The 24,608-nt window shown below is 38.9% G+C and overlaps 1 protein-coding gene across 1 annotated transcript in view; it reads right to left on the bottom strand.

The window, feature by feature from the left end:
• The window catches only part of USP45 (ubiquitin specific peptidase 45), a 58,551-nt gene that overhangs the window by 19,350 nt on the left and 14,593 nt on the right, over positions 1-24,608 (bottom strand). The window contains exons 5-9 of the mRNA XM_081093646.1: positions 21,413-21,513; positions 8,805-8,947; positions 8,319-8,414; positions 5,925-6,055; positions 126-213 (exon numbers count right to left, since the gene is read on the bottom strand). Coding sequence (XP_080949772.1) covers positions 126-213; positions 5,925-6,055; positions 8,319-8,414; positions 8,805-8,947; positions 21,413-21,513 — 559 coding nt within the window. The remainder of the gene's footprint in view (positions 1-125; positions 214-5,924; positions 6,056-8,318; positions 8,415-8,804; positions 8,948-21,412; positions 21,514-24,608) is intronic.

Genomic DNA, 24,608 nt, shown 5'->3' on the forward strand with positions numbered 1-24,608 from the left:
GAATAGTGAGAAAAAAAATCAAGTTAACTTCCCAACCGCCCATAAAAATTACGGTAGAAATGAAATCCTTCAGTTTTGAACCCTCTTCTTAAAGAGTATATGTGATAAACATGAAGAAACCTGACCTTTGTTTCTTCAGTCCTCACTGAATCCAACAGATAATGCAGGAGCTCCTGACTGTCCTGTTGCTGAAAATCTTTAAATCGGGGGGCCCTTTGATTTAAAAACAGCAGGAGAGAAAAAAAGATAATTTCATCAACAATATATTATTATTTAAATCACTTTATAATAACATATAGTCAAAGATTCAATTTACTTCTTTTTGTACTAAGTCAAAATGTGATTCCTGTTCCAATTAGGAAGAGACCTTAAGTGTACTGAGAACAATACGGCTATCATTTATTGGGCAACTGCTACATGCCAGCCACATATGTGTTTCACATACTCACAACTATAAACCTACTTTTCCCCCACCCTGTATACAAATATGTAAAATCAAATCAGTTATATCCACATGTACTATATAGAGAGATATACAAAACACAGTAAGCAAAACAAGGAAGTTGCAATTTTTATGTCGGTATGTGCATAATGACTTTTAAAATAAAAAACATACTAATAATTTGAATTTTTATCCATGAGCATCTATTACTTTAATAATAATTTATTAATAATTTATAAATCTTTATAAAATTAGAAAAATGATACAAAACACAGTTATTTTGGATAGAGTCTAAAACGAATTTCTAGAGTACATATATCCTAACAATTTCTTAATTTTATGGGGCACCTATGTTTCTGAGGCTTTTCAGGGATCTTTTTGTTCCTCAGCCTTTAAAAAAAAACAGCATTTGCCGAGCAAATGAAACATACAATACACTCTCTATATTTTAGACTACATTTAATATGATGGCACATTATACTAAGTGAAATAAGCCAGTCACAGAAAGACAGATACTGCATGACTCCATTTATATGAAGAATCTAAAATACTCAAATGCATAGAATCAAAGGATGGAATGAATGATAGTTGTGAGGGGTTGGAGTGAGGTGCAAAGGTGGAGTTGGTAATAAATAGGCATAAGGTTTCAGTCGAGCAAGATGAATAAGCCCTAGAGATCTGCTGTACAACATTGTACCTACAGTCAACAATATATTATACACAAAAACATTTATTTTTTTTAATATATTTTTATTAATTTCAGAGAGGAAGGGAGAGGGAGAGAGAGATAGAAACAACAATGATGAAAGAGAATCATTGATCAGCTGCATCCTGCACACCCCTTACTGGGGATGGAGCCGCAACCCAGGCATGTGCCCTTGACCGGAATCGAACCCAGGACCTTTGAATCCACAGGCCGATGCTCTATCCACTGAGCAAAACCAGCTAGGGCTACACAAAAACATTTTAAGAGGGTAGAGTTTGTGTTGTATTCTTTACACAATACATTTTTTAGAAACAAATTATATTGGTACACTACTATGAGACAAAATATAATAAAACACAATACCATGACACAAATAACGAGCTTAAATTAAAATGAAACTTTAAAGAGTGTAGATATAAAAAAAAGCAAGTTCATGTTTAAAGAATTTTGTTTCTACATATTTTAGTTCATTGTGGACTAAACTAGTTTATGGCTCTATTACAAGGCCCGTTTTAAACACATGACACGTTGTGTACCTGAATTCTAGCAAGTACTGACAACAGAGTAAGCTCTCAATTTTCTAGATGTAGAATAAGTACATACATTAAAGTTAAGTCACGACCTTTATAGTATGTGTTTATTTCCACACACTCAAATATTGTGTGTGTGTGAGTGTGTCAGTGTGTGTGTGTGTGTGTATGTATATATATATATATATATACATACACACACACACAAACTAGAGGCCTTCATGCACTGGTGGGGTCCCTCGGCCTGGCCTGCGGGGATCAGTGAACCTCCCTGTCACCACAGCCTGGCCTTACCCACCAACTCATCAGGCTCCAGCCCCCTCATTGGGCTCCAGCCCGCTGTCCGCATTGATCCTGCACAGCATGAAGTAGTGTGCGAAGCAGCAGGCAGCCAGGGAGGAGCCCCAGCTGGGTGCCACGCTGCTCCCATTCAACCCAGCCCTACGGTGGCAGCAGCCGCTGGGATGTGCAGGGGGAATGTCCAGGAGAGGCTCGCTGTCTGGTGTCCATTTATCAGCTGAGCAGCACTTCCACTGTGGGAGTGCACTGACCACCAGGGGGCAGCTCCTACATTGAGCATCTTCCCCCCTGGTGGTCAGTGCACATCAAAGTGACTGGTTGTTCTGGTCATTCCACCATAATGGTCGCTTAGGCTTTTATTATATAGATCAGGGGTGGGCAAACTTTTTGACTCGAGGGCCACAATGGGTTCTTAAACTGGACCGGAGGGCCGGAACAAAAGCATGGATGGAGTGTTTGTATGAACTAATATAAATTCAAAGTAAACATCATTACATAAAAGGGTACAGTCTTTTTTTTCAACAGTTTTATTCATTTCAAATGGGCCAGATCCGGCCCGCGGGCGTAGTTTGCCCATGGCTGATATAGATACTAGAGGCCTGGTGCATGAATTCACGCACCGGTGGGGTCCCTCGGCCTGGCCTGTGCCCTCTTGCTATCCGGGACCCCTCAGGGGATGTCGGACTGCCGGTTTTGGCCAGATCCCCACAGGCCAGGCCGAGGGACCCCACCGGTGCACAAATCCAGGCACCGGGCCTCTAGTATGCATACAAGGTCTTTGGTTAATCTCTTCCCGCCCTCTCCCCTTCCCCCTTCCCTCCGAAATTCATCAGTCTGCTCCATGTTTCCATGCCTGTGCATTGGGCGTCTGCCCCCTGGTGGTCAGTGTGCATCATAGCTACTAGTCGAACAGTTGTTCAGTTGCTTAGGCTTGTATATATATATATAGATATTTTTAATTATTTTTATTGTTTCAAAGAGGATGTGAGAGGGAGAGAAAGATAGAAATATCAATGATGAGAGAGAATCATTGATTGGCTGTCTCCTACACGTCCCCTCCTGGGGATCAAGCCAGCAACCCTGGCATGTGCCCTTGACTGGAATCAAACCAGGGACCCTTCAGTCCACAGGCCGACGCTCTACCCACTGAGCCAAACCAGTTAGGGCCTAAATATATTTTTATTGATTGATTTCAAGAGGAAGGGAGAATGAGAAATATCAATGATGAGAGAGAATCACTGATCTGCTGCCTCCTGCAGGGTCGAGCCAACCTGGGCATGTGCCCTGAAGGGGAATCGAGCCATGACCTTCTGGTTCATAGATTGAGGCTCAACCACTGAGCCATGCCAGCTGGGCAAATATTTTGTTTTTAAACATTTCATAACATCTTGAGAAATTCACTTAAACTCTATTTGCCTCAAAGCTCATCTTTTAAAATAAAGAAATTAGGTTAGATATCATAGCACCTTTTAAGATCTTACAATTCTATAATTTTCATACTTTATTGTGTTACATGATGAGCTTCTTTTAATTTTTTAAATAAAATATTTATTGTTGAGAGTATTACAGATGTCCCCCTTTTTCCCCCCCATTGCCACTTCCATCCGATTCCCACCCTGTTCAAGGCCTTCACCACCCTACTGTCTGTGTATAATGCATAATCATGGGCTTCTGAGTTAGAACAGACCTCTATGTGAATCCTGGTTTTGTCACTATGAAATGGGGTAAAGTACTCAACTGCTATGAGTCTCAGTTTCCTTATACATAAAATGGGGATAAACAATCACTTCTTCAGAGTTTTATCTACACTAATAAAAGAAAAACATGGTAATTGGCATATGACTGCTACCCTTTTCATTGGCTAATCATCGAGATATGCAAATTAACTGTCAGCAAAGATGGTGGCCGGCAGCCAGGCAGCTTGAAACTAACATGAGGCTTGCTTGCCTCAGTGATGGAGGAAACCAACGTTCCCCGCCTGCCGCTGCAGGCCTCTGAGCCGGCAGTTTAAGAAACATTGTAACGAATACTGCCTGACTTCAGCAAGCAGATTCGCAACATTGTAAGCAAAGGCCAGAAACCTACTTTCAGCCGAGGCCTAAGAGCTGGAGCCAAGCCTCAAGCTAAAGCTGGCCCAGAATAAAAAAAAAGAAAGAAAGAAAAAAAGGAGCAGTTGGGAGCTTCAGTCACCCCCAGCCTGAAAACAGCCCTCAGCCCCTCACCCAGACTGGCCAGGCACCCCAGTGGGGACCCCCACCCTGAAGGGTGTGTGACCAGCTGCAAACAGCCATCATCCCCTCACCCAGGCTGGCCAGGCACCCCAGTGGGGACCCCCCACCCTGATCCAGGACACCCTTCAGGGCAAACCAGCCGGCACCCAACCATGCACCAGGCCTCTACCCTATATAGTAAAAGGGTAATATGCCTCCCAGCACCCGGATCAGTGGAGCCATGAGGCCTCCCGGCACCGGGATCAGTGTGACAGGGGGCAGCGCCCAAACCCCCTGATCGCCCTGTGGCTCTGTGTGTGACAGGGGGTGGGGCCACAACCTCCCTATCCGCCCTGCTCTGTTCGTGACAGGGGAAGGCGCCCCAACCCCCTGATCAGCCCTGCTCTGTGCCTGATAGGGGGGAGCTCCCCCTCCCCCCCCACCCCCCCATGGGCCCTGCTCTGTGTGTGACGGGGTAGAGCCATAACCTCCCCATTGGCCCTGCCCTGAGTGTGAGAGTGGCGGCGCCCCAACCCCCTGATCGGCCCTGCTCTGTGGGTGATAGAGGGCGGTGCCCCAACCCCCTGATGGGCCCTGCTCTGTGTGTGACGGGGGCAGCGCCCCAACCCCCTGATTGGCCCTGCTCTGTGCGTGACAGGGTACAGAGCCCCAACCCCCCTGATGGGCCCTGCTCTGTGAGTGACAGGGGGCAGTGCCCCAACCCCCTGATTGGCCCTGCTCTGTGCGTGACAGGGGGTGGCGCCGCAACCTCCCCATCAACCCTGCCTTGAGTGTGACAGGGGCGGTGCCCCAACCCCCCAGTCGGCCCTACCCTGATCGTGACTGAGGGTGGCATCACAACCTCCCAATCTCCCTGCTCTGTGCATGACAGGGGGCGGCGCCCCAACTCCCCAATCGGCCCTGCTCTGAGCCCGACCAGGGGCTGCACCTAGGGATTGGGCCTGCCCTCTGCCACCCGGGAGCAGGCCTAAGCCAGCAGGTCGTTATCTCCCGTGGGGTCCCAGACTTCAAGAGGGCACAGGCCGGGCTGAGGGACCCCCCCTCCCCCCTGAGTGCACAACTTTTTGTACACCGGGCCTCTAGTAAGATATAATTTCCCTGCCCGGCCAGCTGGCTCAGTGGTTGAGCATCAACTTATGAACCAGGAGGTCATGGTTCGATTCCAGGTCAGGGCACATGCCCAGGTTGCCGGCTCAATCCCCAGTGTGGGGTGTGCAAGAGGCGGCCAATCAATTATTCTATTTCACTCTCCCTCTCTCTTCCTCTCTGAAATCAATTAAAAAATATATATATATATTTTAAAACGACATAATTTTCATAGACCACAGAGCTGCAGCTAAATAATGTTAATTCCTCCTCTTGGTATCCAGGCAGTAATAGCAATGTTACAGTAAGACTGAAAGTACTCATATTAAGTATAAACACAATAGCATTTTGTAACTCATGATTACTTATATTAATAATGTAGGTGGCCGGAACCGGTTTGGCTCAGTGGATAGAGCGTCGGCTTGTGGACTGAAGGGTCCCAGGTTCGATTCCGGTCAAGGGCATGTACCTGGGTTGCGGGCACGTCCCCAGTAGGAGATGTGCAGGAGGCAGCTGATCGATGTTTCTCTCTCGTCGATGTTTCTAACTCTCTATCTCTCTCCCTTCCTCTCTGTAAAAAATCAATAAAATATATATTTAAAAAATAATAATAATGTAGGTGCACTCACTTCTGACAAAGCTGATTGAAGAGAGCTTTAGGAGACAGCGATCCTTTGTCAGTTTCCTTCATGCTGTGAAGAAACAGGACCAAGGCTGAGGTCAATGGTCCAGGGCTTGAAAGTTCCACCATTAATGGATCCTTTAAAAACAAGATCAACTCTATGTCAGAAATATATATTATTTTAAATCAAACAGTTCTAGTTCGTTTCAGTGATGACAACTAAATTCCCTCAACTGTATTAAGAAACTTTAGTACCTCATATATAAAAATATAAAAATGAAAATTAGAATTAAATGCTTTATCTTGAAAAACACAGGTATTCTCATATCGTCTGCCCTTTACTAGTACTTAATAAAACTATTAGCTTAAGAATGAAATCACCAATTTTTAGTTGCTTATAACTGTTCCTTAATGTGCTCTCCTAAAAGTGAAATTCTTCATCTACTTGATATTTGTACATTTTCACAAATAATCATAAATTATATTTATATTAGCAAAACTCCATACCCTTCTTTCCCCCAAATATTTTACTGCTAAATAAGGAATGCGGGGACCTGGTATACCATCTCTCTCTCTTTTAAAGGGAGAGACAGCCCTAACCGGATTGGCTCAGTGGATAGAGCGTCAGCCTGTAGACTCAAGGGTCCCAGATTCAATTCCGGTCAAGGGCATGTACCTTGGTTGCGGGCACATCCCCAGTGGGGAGTGTGCAGGAGGCAGCTTATCGATGTTTCTCTCTCATTGATGTTTCTGGCTCTCTATCCCTCTCCCTTCCTCTCTGTAAAAAATTAATAAAATATATTTTAAAAAATAAAAAATAAAAAATAAATAAAGGGGAGAGACAAAAAGCTGGGCAAAAGTAGCTTAAATTGGTGAAGGATCAATGCACTTTATTCTAGAATTTCTATTCCATCACATTTTGTTTTCTAAAATGTTATTTTCCCCAGTAATACCCCTCTCCTTATGCATAATGAGTAAAAATGCAGATCCCAAATATAATCCTCGAACATTATAGTATGTTATCTTCTAGGATAACTGCAACCTGTGTATGTGCCCTGGCCTGGAACTGAACCACCCTTTTTGGTGCATGGGAACGGGATGACACTCTAACCAGCCGAGCCATACTGGCTAGGCCTCACCTCACTTTAGAAGAGGGCATTGGGATCTACCATAAAAATGTTAAGGGGCTAAACAGGCAATGAATTTATAGTCTGCTTTTTCAATAATATTGTCTTTCAAAACTGTCTCCTTGGAAGAAAAATCTAAGATTACTACAGTGGGCTAAGAAATTCTAGAAGAACTCTTTCTTAAGTATTTTTGAAAACCAGATCATGAGCTATTCATACACTCTTTCTTCTTCTAAAACACACACACACACACACACACATCAATTTCTAACTATAATCATTATTACTAATGTTAATGCTCTCCAGCCAAAGCCCACCAGGAACACACCTGCAGTTTAACAAGGTGGGTTTACTGCTTGATGCACTGAGGGAGAACACGAACCATGGGGAACAAGAACCAATATAGGATTGGGGCTCTAGTTGGGTAATTCAGCAGGGAGGCTAAGCAAGCAGAGGTCTGCTCTTGCTTGGACAGTGTCAGAAAGTGGGGGTAATTCTATGATTAGGTATCTCAATAAATCTTATATGTGGGTGTGTGTGGGGAGATGAGAATGAAGATAAACTAATAAAGAAATAGCACTCAGAAGGCCTGGGCAGGGGGGGGATGCAGGCTGGAGGGGGTCAATGGGAAAAAAACAAAGGGGACATCTGTAATACTTTCAGCAATAAAGATAAATTGAAAAAAGGAAAAGAAACAGCACTCAATCATTTTGGCCAACAGACAGATTGTTTAGAATTTTCTTTTTTTTTTTAAATTTATTTATTTAATTTTTTTTTTTTTATTGCTTAAAGTATTACAAAGAGTATTACATATGTCTCCTTGTTTAGAATTTTCTAAGTGATAGAGCAACCTGGTTATTTGAAATCATGAAGTGACCTTGCTTTGCCTCATTTATTAGACTGAAAGTAGCCTGGCCTGGGGTTGGTATTCTGTGAATTGTTTGAATAACATGGCCTAACTGCGGGTGCCAGGCCAGCTGCTGGATGTCAGAGGTTGCTTTTTCCCTCCTCATTAGCTTAAAAACCTATGATCAGATTAGGCTTCAAAAAAACCTTTAGATGTTCACTATTAAAATTAATCTACCTTTAAAGAACAAAAATGCTATATTTAAGCAAATGTCACCAATAACTACAAAACATGAACTCTAGACATTTTACTCAACAAAAGTCAAACTCTCTGCTCTGGCTGACGTGGCTCAATTGGTTTAGGGTCACTCCGAAAGGACGCTGGTTCATCTCAAAAGAGCTCTTATCCAGATAGTTACATTTCTTACCATCTGAGAGTCTGAGGAAGGGAAAATCTTGAGTATTGTACCATTTTCTTTGATCTCATTCATCAGTTCAATAAGAATGTAAGACTGTGCCAAGTTCTAAAAGAAAACGAAAGTCTTCTCATTCAGGTATACTATGCCTCTGATTTTATGGAATAAATTACAGTACTCTAAGTTTCAAATTTCATCTTGCATAGGAAATGTTTTTTAACTTTAAAAAATTTATTGAGTACATTTTACATTTAATAAATGTCATAGTTACTGATAGAGCCATGGTAAAATACAGAGAAGATATTTAAGAAGCACTATGGAAAAGGAAGGTTTATATATGTGTATGACGATGGCTAAAAATAGCCTAAAACAAACGAAAAGAAAACAAATTTCTAGATGAATATTTAGTAGTCATTTGACAGGCTACAGGTGTGCAAACAAATATAAATTAATTAAAATGATCTTTGACATTTTACAAAGCTTTCGGATGCCTCTTACCTGCATAACTGCATTAAAAAAGCAAGTATTTCCTAAATTCGTAATTCCTTTTACAGATGTTACACTGTTGCCTTTTTTTCCCTTCTTTTTTTCATCTGTTTCATGTTTTTCTTCACAAAGTTTTATAATTCTAGAAAATGCATCTAAGTGAGAAAAAACATAACTGACATGAAATGTAAAATTAAGTACATATCATTTAACATCATTTAAATACATTATTTGACATTAAATAAGCTGTTTCCCCTGAATCAGTACTCCTGAAGGACAGGAATACAAACAAATAACTGTCTTGAGTTTTGTATCTTACTGCTAAAGCACTTCATTTTAATTCATGTTAATTTACACATCTGTACCTCACACCGCATTGCAGATTAAACTCCAGATTAATAGAAAAATTAAACATAAATGAGTAAAGTTAAAAAATGAGTACAAAAGATCCAGATCTTGGGTTTCTAAATACCATCCCTTACTAAAAGAAATGTACACTCCTTGAAGGAAAGGCTGATTCTTAACCTGGGGCAGCAAAGAGGCCAAATGAGCCTATCACATTATTGTTGTGCCAAAAACTAAGGAAGTGCTCCCAAAAAAGTGATGAATATGTCAAAATACACAGGTGCCACTTCTAATAGGTTCCCACAGGTCCAATATGGTACAGTTTGAATATAAAACTAAAAAAGGGCACTAGCAGATTATTATTCACTGAATAAAATGAAAGTGATTCTGAATTGATAATAAATTTTAAAGTGGGGATGAAAGGGAGAAAATTTCCTTACAAGAGAATGCCAACTAATAAACTAAAGAAATTATAAAATTAGAAAATCCCTATACAATGGCAATTTTTTTGGTATTCTTGCAACTTTTCTGTATTTAAAAATGCCAAATAAAAAGTTAAAAGTTAACAGAATTATATATAAAAGCTAAAATACCTAAGTGTATAGTACACTGAGTGTAAGTTTTGGGTTTACTAACTTGTATAATTAATGCAAATTTGAAAATTACACTATATGTTTAATAACAATATGAAAATGAAGAACAATTCTTAACACTCATGAACTAACACAATTATACCTATTTAACAGATTATTTTCTGGATCATTATTATTTGAAGTTTGACAGGGAAGTCCCAGGTTCTCAAATCTTTTGGTTTCAACCGAATGTTCTTTTAAATCCCTTTTAACCCTCAGAGTGTGTAGTTCTTTACAATTATATACAGTATTTTACTCATCTAATACTGACATGCTGCCTTGCATTGCCAATTAACTGCTAAATGCTTGGCTGTTTGACCCTATAATCAGATGAATGCTCCTTCTTCCACAGGGGTGTGATGTTGGGGAGAACATACATAATAAAAAGTCAATATAAATGAAAAACTACAAGATTAAACAGCAAATAGAGTAGACTTGTTGCCTTCCATGTCTCTGATGAGCTCCCCACCCTGCCATCTGTACAGAAGCATCACGGGGATGAACAGAGGTGGAGGTGGCCCTGTTCTCAGGACAGGGGCAAGAAAACACCATAAAGAGAAACTTTAGTCTTGGCTGCTGGCAGAGTGATGTCACCCACATGCTATTGGTTCAAAGCTTGACTTGGCACCTTTGACTTTTGGCCCCCACCCCCAAAAAATAAGGCCTCAATAGATGGGGCTCCAGTATCAATCAAGTGAGGTTATTAGCACATTTTCTCACGGACTTTTCATAAGGATTAAATGAGCTGCTATTTGCCAAGTAGTTGGCATGGCAAGCACTGTGTGTGTGAAAAACAGTCCAGCAAGCCACCGAAAACTATCTGTGCCAGAAGCCATGTCTTCGTGAGTTATTCTTCACGTCTACTGCTGGTCTGCTCTCACTTTTTTTCTTCTCTTTAATCATTCCCTGTACTTTCTGAATTTCTCCCCCTCAAGTTTATCTCTTATTTCTGATTGGATTTTCTGAATTGCTAATACAAGTTTTGCCTTTTATACTGACTGTGGTTTTCATAATTTCTTGGTTTTTCTTTTGAACATGTGAAATATCTCATTGAGAAAAAATGTATTGGTGGCTTCTAAGATGTTTCTATCATTAAGCAAATTGATTGCATGGAAAAGATGTTTCATTCCAATTTAATTCTTATTACTTATTGTACTCTCTGGAGGGCAGGAGAAGGGATCGTTCTTGTTCTTCACTGTGTTAAGAACACAGAGCTTGGCGGCAACGGCTGGTACAATTAGTGGAGGTCACCGAGATGCGGAGGCCAGGCACGGAGAAAAGAGGCAGCAAGAGAAAGCCAGGCAGTATGGAAACTTGCAAGTGACAAATGCCAGTCAGTGCTTAGGAAGCATTACACAAACAAGAAGCCCCATAGTGATCCTGGCTGGGTTTGTAAACAAGAGCAGCCCACCTCTTCATTATTTTATCTGAGATTCCAACTGGAGGCTGGAATCGGCAGGTTTCAGGTTCTCACTATAGCTATTGCCACTAGATGGTTTCATAGTGATTTGTAAGAGATTTAAGATGAAAGAATAATTAAATCCAAGCATTAGTCCATTTTTGGGGGGCATGAGGTTGTTCTTTGATTTTATATTTACAAAACTCAGTCTCCAACAGGTTAAGTGATTTGCCCACAATCATAATGGTACCCTTTTCATTATAAATTCATTGTCATTTACCAACTGATTTCTCTTCGGTGATTTATGTACAATGAGAAGAATTATAAAAGATAGGACAACATTCTTACAAATCTGGGTATATGCAACCCTGAACAAATATGGCTCTTCAAAAGTATTTCCTTTAGTTAACAATCTTAATAAATGTTGCCATATTTTTTAGCTTATTAACATAAAAACAGAGTGATTAGGGGATCTAAACTATATTGATTATATTAACTATATATAAATATATTACATATTTAACACACATTTTTTTCTTTTTTATTGCTTAAAGTAATACAAAGGGTATTACATATGTGTCCATATAACACACATTTCTTATTCACTTGGGAAAATACTTCCAGAAATTATATTTCAATCTTATAAAAACATATCGCATTTTTAAACCATAACATGCAAATTACTTATATATCTGTGTACTACATTTGCCCATTAGATTTCAAAACATCTGGGATAACATCCTAAAGTAAACAATGTTCATAAGACCATCTGGACAAAACTGCAGGCAAAAAAAAAAAAGCATAAACATATGGAAAAACAGATTTTACCCTTCCCTTCAGCAGTAAGGGATGACAAATGTCGAACCTAGATATATCCACGCTTCACTGTGTGATGCTTTTCAGCACCACCTGGCTCTCCATGCAGGGCCACCAAATATGGACAGCACTGCCAGAGAGAACATATCCACAGGGCAATGGCAATACAAATAGTTTACTTCATGGTTAAATAGCTACTTCACACAAGTGGCAAGGATCTATTTGTTGACTTTTACATATAAGTCTGTGAGAACATATTCACAATTAATTATGCCACTGAATTTGAATATTAAATAAATCAGATAATTTATATATTTTTTATTTTATTTTTTTATATATTTTATTGATTTTTTACAGAGAGGAAGGGAGAGAGATAGAGAGTTAGAAACATCGATGAGAGAGAAATATCGATCAGCTGCCTCCTGCACATCTCCTACTGGGGATGTGCCCGCAACCCAGGTACATGCCCTTGACCGGAATCGAACCTGGGACCTTTCAGTCCGCAGGCCGACGCTCTATCCACTGAGCCAAACCGGTTTTGGCTAGATCAGATAATTTAATGAGAAAATAAAATGACATTTTCTAATAACTACTTACATTTGTTTTATCTAAAGCCCAAGTTTTTCATTTTACTAAATAAATAGCACATTTATAAAATGTAACAATTCAAACTCAATTGATTTAACAAATGTCCGCTGAACCACGACCTATAAATACTGCTTAGGATTTATGGCTACAGTATAAGGAACTGGTACATAGTGAACAGCACAGAGACAGGAAGCCTTAAATGCATGAGAATATCTTAGGAAAACTTTAGAAACTAAGCATACATGTACATTTACTAAGAAACTGTCAACTTGAAAGTTTAAGATTCTAGATTACAACTAGGGTGTCTGAGAACCAGTCTCTCAATTATCTGACATACAAACAAGTATGTTTTTTTAAAATATATTTTATTGATTTTTTACAGAGAGGAAGGGAGAGAGATAGAGAGTTAGAAACATCGATGAGAGAGAATCATCGATCAGCTGCCTCCTGCACATCTCCTTTTGGGGATGTGCCTGCAACCCAGGTATATGCCCTTGACCGGAATCGAACCTGGGACCTTTCAGTCCGCAGGCCGACGCTCTATCCACTGAGCCAAACCGGTTTCGGCCAAACAAGTATGTTTTAATAAAAAGCAATTTATTACTTCTACTAAAGAATGATTACTGATCATTTTGTTTTGAGAGACAACAAAGCTTTCTCAATCTAGCAGTGATTCTAGATCTTATTCACTTTAAGAACTCTTTCTTCATAAACACAGAGCCAAATGCACCAAGGACTGAACTTCAAAATGTTTTAAAGTATAGCATAATTAAAAGAACAAAGCTGCAACAGCATTAAAAAAAAAGACAAATTATACAAAATTCTGATTATCATTCATTTTGTTCTCAAGTTTTACCTGAACTCATGACATAGCTATGATTAGAAAGAATTTCAGGATTAGAAGATTATTTTATTAAAAGGGATTTACTCTATCTCACCTCTATATTACCAACACTGTCATCAAATACTACACGTGTGTAATCAAATAACATAGACACCAGAATGTAAAGAACATTGAGAAAACTTCAGGCATTCTAGGTAAAAATTTTAAAGCTCTTTTATGTCTCTGCAGTTTACCTTTAAGCCTATAATCTGAGTACTCAGAGCTGCTAGTTGATTGAGTAACCTGCTAAGGTTTTATACATACTCAGGTCTTGCAAGAAAACTGGATGAAGTACCAGCCAAGTACAACGGTCCCCCTGATCCCCCCAACCCCCCAAAAAAGAAAGATTGATGGATCTGGCAACAATGACATTAAGAACTTCATTATTATCCAAAACCCTCTAAAAACTGTCAACAAAGTTAAATAGGGAAAATGGATACTCTTGTCAACTTAACCTTTTGTGTAATCTTTCTGGAAGGTAGTTTAGCAACGGTAATCAAAATTTAAGATATGTTTATAAATTGGCCAGAAATCCCCCAAATTTTAACCTACAGAAATAAAAGAGCAAGTACATAGAGATGCAGTTTTTTCTTATCATGGGAGAAAAGTGAAAACAACCAATAGTGGGTTTGTAGTTGAGTAATATTAAATGTCTCTTTTCTCAAAGGTATGAATGTTTGTGCATTACTTTGGTTAAACCAGAAGGGAAACCTGGTGCTTCCCAAGTTTCCCAGAGGCATGGGAAAAGTAAACTTATTTGGTTGCTTGCTTATTTAAAAAAAAAACACACACAAACAAACCTGTGAGAGCATTATCTCCTCTGATAATTGTCCCCAATGCAGAGAGATATGAAATCAGCTAGTAGTAATAGAGAGTAGATTCAAACCCCAGCAGGCTGGCTTCAGACTCTGCACACTTAAACATTATGATCTACTATTTTTCTGTATAATAATGGTTGAGAAGGTTAATATGTGCGATAATTTAAGACACTACTGAAATTCTAGTGATGATATATGAAAGAAAAAGCCACTATTCTTAAGCAAAGCAGGATATACTGGATATTTTTGGTGTGTAAATTTATAGCTATATTAAAGTTTATGGCAGCCCTTTTCAAATGGGCCTCAAAAGAATTAAGCCCTAATGCCCTAGGTACCCAATGTAAGCGATTAACTTCTCCTTAGGTATCCAGAAGAGTATAGTAAGGGGACATCTTTGGGAGAACTGAGAAAACAGTCACTCAAATAATTATCTATGCTCTGTAGTTCAAACAAGGAACACCAGATTTAAATCCCTACAGGTAACAATAAGTTGTGTTTTGAAAGTCCGATATCTTTTTGTTCCTAACCCCTTTTATAAAGGGGAATAACTACTTTCAGTATTTATTTTTTAAATGCATATTTCTTAGTCTTACAACTGTCACTTTTAAGCGGAACAAAATATATTACTTTTTTTTTTAAAAAAAGGTAGTTATTACATTCAATTTGTCTGTGAAAGGACATTACTTATCTTCAGATATTTTGTTTCAGATCCCAAATATACCATTTACTTTCTTATTTAAAAAATAGATAGAGCAAACTTAATAAAACCAAAAGAACCAACATAAGTCAAAATTTTTATACCAAAAGCATAAGTTTAATAAATTTAACGGAATATTTAATTCTCTCTTTAAGCTCTTTGAAAATAGCATCCCACCAGTATTTAAATTATGGGCCAAATTTATTGCTGTAGGAAAAAAAAATGTGAGATTGTCAATTACCTGTCTAGTTCACAAACAGCAAACCAATATTTAACAATATTATTTCATCACGAATTCCTGTTTTTGGTAAGTATTTGTAGAATACTTACATGACATTTACAAGACTATCGAAGTGACAAACGAGCCTTTCAGAGGTTTTGATCCACTTTTTTAAAAAAAATATATTTTATTTATTTTAGAGAGGGAAGGAGAGGGGGAGAGAGAAACATCAATGATGAGAGAGAATCATTGATTGGCTGCCTCCTGCACGCCCCCCACTGGGGATTGAGCCGGAAACCCAGGCATGTGCCCTTAGCCAGAATCGAACCGGGGACCCCTCAGTCCGCAGGCTGACGCTCTATCCACTGAGCCAAACCAGCTAGGGCTCGATCCACTTTTTAATAATATATATTTCTGGGTGGGTCTCACAAGAAAGTTTTCTTGCTCTTTTTCAATTTTGTGTTATATGTGAGGATTTTATTGGTTGTTTTTAGTTTTCTGGTATGTGATTGAAAGGGAGGGTGTGGAGGGATTTTTTTTTTTTTTTAAGCAAATTGTAGCATCAGATGTGAAATCCACACAGCTGTAAGCATTCTTCTGGGAACCTGCACTGGGGTTCCCTCAACTGTTTAATGCAATTACCTAAACCAGTCATGTAGTAGTAATGTAATTTGCTCATTTCTACAGCTGAAAAGAAGTTTAATCTTTAAAAAGGAAAAACTTGCTGCCCCAAGACTCCTCTACCTTGGAACCAAACATTACCCCACCTGTTTATTCTTAAAATTCCATTAACCATTAGTCTTAGACATCTTTATTTGATCGTGTCTGAAACTGATATTGCCACATGAATGGGCAGGTATACATACAAAGGCATTCCTATCTATCTCCACACTGTAGACACAAAATTTTTCTAAAGTACAAAACTAATCATCCATATCTCCACTTAAAATTAGTGGTTCCTCACTGCCTTCAGGATAAACTACACTTACAAGGCCCTTTAATATCTTCCTATTTACCTGTAGAGTCTCACCTCTCACCATTCCCTAATACACAAAACTCAACCTTGCAGCTCTATAAAATTCCCTGAACCTATCAAGCTCCCTCAGCAAGGAGCTATTCCTCTCCCTGAAAACATAACCCCGTGCCTCTTTGCCTAGCTGATTTCTAGATATCTTTCAGCTCTTGGCTTAGAAAGGTCTTCCTCTACATAAAATGTTCCTCCAGTCTAGGATAGAGACTACTCCCAAGTGATCTCACAGCCCCCTGTACTTACTCCTTCACAGGCAATTATAATTAAGTGTGATGTATCAATATCCCTTCCTGGACCAAAAGATCAATAATGGCAGGAACTGAGAAATAAATCTGTCTCATGCACTACTATATTTCCAATAGCTAGCACAACGATTGGCTAGAAGTGCAAATGTATAAAAAAAACCTGAATGAATAAATAATTTGATACTAATATTCAGCGGTTATTTTGGAAAAAAATGCAAAGCTTATCTACTTCCCCAGTATAAACTGATTACATGCTAGTTCAGTTCAATTCAGCAAGTATTTACTGCTTAGCCACCTCAAAAAGAATATAAGCCAGGGGACAATCCTCAAGGAACGTACAGTTTTATAAATAAGACACACAAACACATGAAAGCTACTAGTAAACACCACAAAACCCTGTATTATTTCATTCTAAGGTACCCTGAATAGAAGAAAGGAGGTAAGACAAAGGATTGGGCATGTGTACTTGGAGTAGGATTTGAGTGAGCCTTAGGGCAAGGAAGGCAGAAGACAGAAAATAGAAATGTGCTAAGTCAGCAGTTCTGAAAGTGAATCTGAAAACAACCTCCTGAAGACACCATCCTCCTTTCCGGGTCCGTCAGGTCAAAAGTACTTTATAAGACTATGATGTTAGTTGCTTTTTTAAATGTTTGCTTCCATTCATTCTCAATTATATCAATAATAAATGCAGTATTCCAGAGGCTACAATCCATGTGATAGCACATTGAATGCAGAAGTAGGTATGAGAACTCAGCTGTTTTCTATTAAGCCAACCATTAAAGAGATCTGTAAAAATGTAAAACAATGCCACTTACTACATTTGTATTATTTTGAAAAAAATAGTTCTTCCTTAAAAATGTTTATTTGTGCCCTGACCGGTTTGGCTCAGTGGATAGAGTGTCGGCCTGCGGACTGAGGGGTCCCGGGTTCGATTCCGGTCAAGGGCATGTACCTTGGTTGCAGGCACATCCCCAGTGAGGGTTGTGCAGGAGGCAGCTGATCGATGTTTCTGACTCTCTATCCCTCTCCCTTCCTCTCTGTAAAAAATCAATAAAATATATTTTAAAAAAGTTATTTGTGTTCAAATGTCATGAAATTATTGCTAATTTTCGTGAATTAATATTTTAGTTTTCTTAGTTTTAATTTCTATTTCGATAAGTATTGATTTATAACCTATCTAACCAAAGCTCTTTTAAGTCCTCAATAATATCTTAAGTGTCTAATGGGCTACCAACCCTGAGCTAGTTGTTTTTAAGAGATGGATGAAGCCTAGATTCTCTGTGTAGAGAAGATAATTTAGATATATTAGGCATTCGTTGAGGCACTGCATAACTTAAAAACATGTTTAAAGTACAGGTAGGGACTTTCCTCTCAGTAAAGTTATTTTTACTTAGTGCAAAATATAAAAACAATCTTTAAACATCATTTTTATTCTTCTACCTAAATACAATATGTAGATTCATATTTTTTGAATTACTGTACATATATGGACGTTTTTATATTTCTAGTCTTCACATTGATAATTTAAAGTCGCTGCATAATCATATCCAGCATTCTTACAAACCTCAATAGCAACTTTCACATTTGGTTTTTAAAGTATTTTATAAAAATTACTAAAGCCTCATGCAAGAAAGAATATGGAAAATTACTATCCCAAAAAACTTACTTCTAGAATACCAAGGGATCTTATGTTATACCAAACTTGCCTGAGACATCCTGTAGCTTGGAAAACAAAGATAACCCCATTTTGCCCATGAACTTCTGGAAACCTTGAATTCAGAACTACATCTCTCTCCAGCTTTGAAAGCTCTACACGCTCTCAAATTCCCTCAAGAACCTGTTTCCCATCATTTCAGGTGCTACCCATCGTTCCCTAAACACAATCAAAGCTTGCAGGGGTCCTTTCCACACCTGAAATAACTTTTTATCTAATCTGGACCCACCCAAAGTTCATCCTTTAAAGGTCAACGTGGAAGCAACTCATCCCAGATTTCTGAATTTCTTTCAACTGAATGTTACATCCCTCTTTGAATATCTAAAGGACTTTGTGTAAACCTCTCTCAAAATACAAATTATACTCTGCTTTCATTATCACTTTTTTAAAAAAGATTTTTTATTTTTATTTTGAGAGAAGAAGGGAAAGGGAATGAGAGAAACATGGATCAGCTGCCTCCTGCATACCACATTATCAATATTTTTTATCTCACCACCTCTTTTAGATCTTAAACTTCTTTAGGGCAGGAACTGTTTTATCACCTCTATTTCTTGAGGCCCATGGGAAAGAGGGGAAAGTGCTGAGGAAATGAGGCTCAGACAAACTATAATCTGCCCCACATCACACAGCCAGTGACTGAAAGAGTCCAAGGTGAATGCCAGGCTGCCTGACTAAAAGCCCGCGTGCTTTCTACATATTACCCCAATCTCCCTTCCTTACATCCCTTACAACAATAAATACTCAAGAAATGTATAAAATTAAATGGAGTCAGACTGGCTTTGTTCTTAATATCAAGGAACCTCTTAGGTGAAAAATACAGAAAAAATAATTTCTACAATCGTACTTTTGCCACCTTAACATCATACCCACATATATATTATTATAGCCAACAGAACACATTTCATGTGCAGTTTTCAGGAGATAGCCCTGAGACCCACATCTCTGATCCTGAAGTATTAAATGTCTACCAACACCATATTTTTCCTGATTCTTGATTTGAACATAATTGGAGATGACAGAATAAGATTTCAATAAATGTTTGTTGAATAAATGTGATAAAATTACTGACTAGGAACCTGGATTTACTTTCTCTAGTTCCTCCTCTAATTTCTTCACCATTACTATCTCAGAGCAATAATAGTTAACAAATACAATATATACTGGGCTCCAGAAAATACAGCAAGGCTCCCCGGAGGATCAGGCCTAAGCTGGCAGTCAGACATTCCTCTGGCAGCCCAGGAGCCCTTAGGAGATGTCCAACTGTTGGCTTAGGCCCGCTCCCCATGGGCATCGGCCACAGCGGGATGGTGGAGCAGGTGAACTGTGGCGCCAGACCAAGGTGGGGTGCTGGTCACTATCACTGGGGTGAGCTTCTGGTGGTTAGTGAAAATTCTTTACTCCTGTGCGCTCACACCTGCTGCTGGTGCCGGCCCTGCTCATATTCGCTGCTGGTGCTGGCCCCAACTGCTCTGCGCTGTCAGCGGGTGTGAGCAGGGCCAGCGCCATCAGTGTATGGGAGTGGTAGTGGTGGTGGTGGTGGTGGCAGCGGCGGCGGCAGCAGCGGCGCTGCCATCAGACAGGGGACCAAGGGCTGAAGCAGGAGGGGCCAGGCGGGGGTGGGGAGGATGTACTGAGACCCACCCCTGTGCCCACTGCAGCCTTGCACCCCACAGTTCAAGTTGCACGAATTCGTGCACTGGGCCCCTAGTACCAAATAAAGTATAAAACCTAGCATGTAGCAGGGACTTAATATTTCTGAATGAAGAAACTGTTTCCCTCTTACTCTTAATTTATAATAACATGTATTATATATTGTTTATATGTTAGATAACAAAGTATATAATATATAATACATTGCCCAGGTGGTGTTGCTCAGTGGTTGAGTGTCAACCCATGCACCAAGTGGTCACAGTTCGATTCCCAATCAGGGGACATGCCCAGGTTGCGGGCTCCATCTCCAGTAGGGGGTGTGCAGGAGGCAGTCGATTGATGATTCTCTCTCATCACTGATATTTCTATCTCTCTCTCTCCCTCCCCTTTACTCTCTCTGAAATCAATAAAAACATATATGTAATACATTACTATTATATAATAAAGAACTTGCCTCCCTTTGCCGCAGGTTCCTGAGAAGTACCCCCTAAATCCTTGGATATCTAGAGTAATTGATAGTTTATGTTAACAAATTAACAAGGTGTCTTTTACACTCATTGTGGGTGCCCAGACAGTTTATGCTAATGAAATGACTCAGGATGGGAGCCAGTCAAGCCAGAAAGGCCAGCCTTGTGATTAGAGGCTTGGTGTCCTGGAGACTGAGTTAAATCATGTAGCAAAAGCTTATTCAATGAAATTCTAATAAAAACTCTGGACATCAAAGCTCTGGTGAGCTTCCATGGTTAACCATACTCTGTGTACTGTTACACATCAGTGTGTCAGGAAGTTGATGCTTTCTGACTCCACAGGAAGAAGATACAGAAGCTTCATGTTTGGGACCTTCCCAGACCCACTCTATGTGTCTTTTTTTTTTTTTTGGCTAGTCCTGACTTGTGGCTTTTTTTTATTTTTTTTTGCTATAATAAAACTATAATTGTAAGGTTAGCACTTTCCTGAGTTCTCTGAGTCACTGTAGTAAATTTCTGAACCTAAGAGGGTAGTAGAAACCCCTGAATTTGTAGCCAGCTGTGCAAAAATGTGGGTGGTTTGATAACTCCTGAGCTTGAGAATGGTGAGTGAAGTGAGGGTGTCTTGTGGGGGCACTGAGCCCTTAATCTGTCTAACACCAGGTAGTTAGTGTCAGGACTGCACTATAATTACAGCACAAGTAACAGATATTTCATAAAAATGCATCAGGCATTAAACAAGCATTTTTACATACATGATTTCTAAATCTTTAGAAAATATCTCTAAGTCTCACAATAACTGCACATGATAGAATTATTATCCTAATTTTTTAAGTAATAAACTAAGGAGTAAAAGCTACAGAGATGGAGGAGCCAAAACTCAGACTCAGCACTGTCTGACTCAAAAGCCCAGAATCTAATCACTACCCTCACCAGCTTCTCATTACTGGTCATATACTGTAAATACAACACAAGGTAGCTATGGAAGAATGCATGGCACCTGAACTGAGAGGTAACTGTAAAATCTACGGTACTCGTATGAATTTACGAACTCTTTATATGAAATATAAAATAGTGTAATTTAATACAAATTTCCTTAGCAATTGCTTAACTTACTTGTTTGCGTTTTGGAAACATGTTTCTGGAGAAAATCAACTATCTGAGCCAAAACCTTCTTATGACAATGTGTTGATAATTTTTCATCACACTCGTAACACCTGAAAACATATAACATTTAAGCAAATTCTGAAAGTATCTTCAATAATTTTGCACATGACGTAACAAAGTTGGCACTTACCTGCTTTTGCCTTTCAATTATGAGAGTAAGGGAAGTAGGTACAAAGGGTGAGGCACCAGGAAAATCAAGAGAAATAAGCAGTGGACAGTTAATACTGAACCTTATTATTCAATTAAAGTTTTGGTAGTTTATCCTAAGTGCAATGGAACGCCATGAGGTGTTTTCAAGCAGGAAAGTGACATTATCCACTTTAAATTTCAAAACACCACTCTGACTAATATCAAATTAGAGGGTACCGGGAATAGAAGCAGATCAGTGGATCCTGAAAACAATGAACAGATTTATCTTATATATTTTCAGGTATAGACATGAGAAGGGAGAAGTGGATGGGGGTACGTCAGTGATTCTCAAACGGGAGCAATTTTGCCCTTAGAAGACATTTGGTAATATTTTGAGACCATTTTGGTTGTTACCCTGGGGAAGCTGCTACTGACATCCGTGGGTAGAGAGGCCAGGGATGCTGCTAAACGTCCTATAACGTACAAGACAGCCCCTTACAACCAAGCATTATCAGCCCAAATGACACTAGTACTGAGATTGAGAAATCCTGGTTTAAATAAAACAAGACTAGCTGAGAGTTAGTAATATTTAAAGCTGGGTCATGGATATAGAGGAAAAATTCATTATACTATTTGTCTACTATTGTTAAAAGGTTAAAAAATAAAACAAGATAAAAAAGGGAAGAAAACAACACCGCCAGGCTTCTGGCTTGAATACTTAGTTCCACTTATAGAGACGGGGAAGACTGGCTGACATCAGGTTTTATTTTGTTTGAGGTTTAATTGGAAAGAATGGGTTAGGGGATGATTTCCAAAAGTGCACACCCTTTCAGAAAACCAACCTCCACTAAGTTTACGCATTAATGCATACAGGACTAATAAAGGTTTCTTATATATATTATCATTACCTGTTCCCTTTATCTTCATGAGATCCAAAGATCAAGTAAAAACATGTGTTTGAAAGCAATGAAATTTGGTAAATGTAATGTGTTGTACTAACACTAACTTATATATTCACAATCTTCTTATAATTATTAATGGTCCTGGGATCGATGGCTGTAAACTAGATTTAGGTTCCTTTCCTAAATAGTATTTATAGTCAAATATTTACTGAGTGTCCCCTCTCTCACTTATACACAAAAATAGATACAAAGATAAATCCATGAAGGAAATGAGTCACAGAAAACATCCCCAAATGACTTTTCGATAAAGAATTTAAACAAGCCGAACCGGTTTGGCTCAGTGGATAGAGCGTCGGCCTGTGGACTCAAGGGTCCCAGGTTCAATTCCGGTCAAGGGCATGTACCTTTGTTGCGGGCACATCCCCACTGGGGAGCGTGCAGGAGGCAGCTGATCGATCTCTCTCATCAGTGTTTCTAACTCTCTATCCCTCTCCCTTCTTCTCTGTGAAAAATCAATAAAACATAGAAAAAAAAAAGAATTTAAACAAGTTAATAACAGTTACCAGGCTTACATGATAGATGCTCTATATTTACGAATGTAACTATTGTCAAAAATAATAAAATATAATTGCTCATTTTAAAGATGTTGAAATGTCAAGAAATTTTTACTGACATTGCAATTTAATGTTTACTTGTTATAAAATATACTGTAACTTTAAGAGTACAAAAAGAAAATGTAAATAAAAGCTGCACAATGGCAGTGGAGTTGGAGAAAAGAAGACAGCTCAAAATAACTTAATTCTACTTGTTTTCATTAGAAGTAAAAAAAAAAAAATTTTTAATTGAGCATATACTATGAGCCAGGCACTGTTCTAAGTGCTTTACATGTATTTTATGGTTTAATTCCTCACAACAATCCAAAAAGTATTATCATTTTAAAAATAAATAACTTTACAGAAGTATAAGATTTTATTTTTACATACGACAAACTGAGACACTTTAAAAAGCAGTCATTCATACATTAACTTTTAAGTGTTAAATCAGATTCTTGCTTAGGCATAAGAATCACCTATGGAACTTAAAGATACAAAAGCCCTGATCTCAGAGGGGACCACTGGCACCCCTGGGCTTTTAAAATTCTGTGTGTGTGACTCTGACATGAATTCAAAGATAAGAAACTACTGTGCTAATTATTATTATTGATTAAAGCAGTACCAAATCCACTATCTAGCAACACTTTTTTAGCCATAATTAAATGATCAAATCTACAATATTCCTTTCTTTTTTCAGTTTCTTAGGTTTTACCCTAGTTCAGGCTGGCCTCTCTTTAATCCAAATTAGTGAAATTTTCTATTGAAATTGTTAATCTTTTTAACGTTTAAGAATTAGATGGGAGCCTGACCAGTGTAGCTAACTGGTTGAGCATCTATCCATATGAACCAGGAGGTCACCGTTCGATTCCTTGGTCAAGGCACATGCCCAGGTTGCGGGCTTGATCCCCAGTGGGGGTGTGCAGGAGGCAGCCAATCAATGATTCTCTCTCATCACTGATGTTTCTATCTCTCTCTTCCTCTCCCTTCCTCTGTAATCAATAAAAACATATTATAAAAAAATAATTAGATGAGAAAAGAAAATAGTCACAACCTTTAAATTTCTATAGCTGTATGTGACAAACTTGAATTTCTTCCTTTAAACAGGAAATGATTCCCTTAGGACCACAATCATGATCCTAAGAGCTACAATGGCAGTCTTGACACAGACTGACTTGAGATGAGACTATTCTACCAGGTTCCACTCAATTCTCCCATCACCTTTTCCCATTGCAATGGTCCTCAAATTGTGGTTCCAGACCAGCAGCACTGGCAACACCTGGGGACATAGAAAGGCAAATTCTCAGGCCCTACCCTAAAACTGCTAAATCAGAACTGTAAGCCTGGGACCCAGCAATCTACTTTAACAAGCCCATCCCATAGTTTGAGACCATTGCTTCCTTTAAGACTACTGAGAAATGTTTATTGTGCTGCCATACTAGACATCATCCCCCCTTTCCTCTAGCTCCAATGCACTATTTACATATTAAGTTCCCTCTATTTTTGCCTTCTTTGATTTTAATA

Source organism: Myotis nattereri, assembly GCF_964212035.1.
Source record: "Myotis nattereri genome assembly, chromosome: 6".
NCBI classification, from domain to species: domain Eukaryota; kingdom Metazoa; phylum Chordata; class Mammalia; order Chiroptera; family Vespertilionidae; genus Myotis; species Myotis nattereri.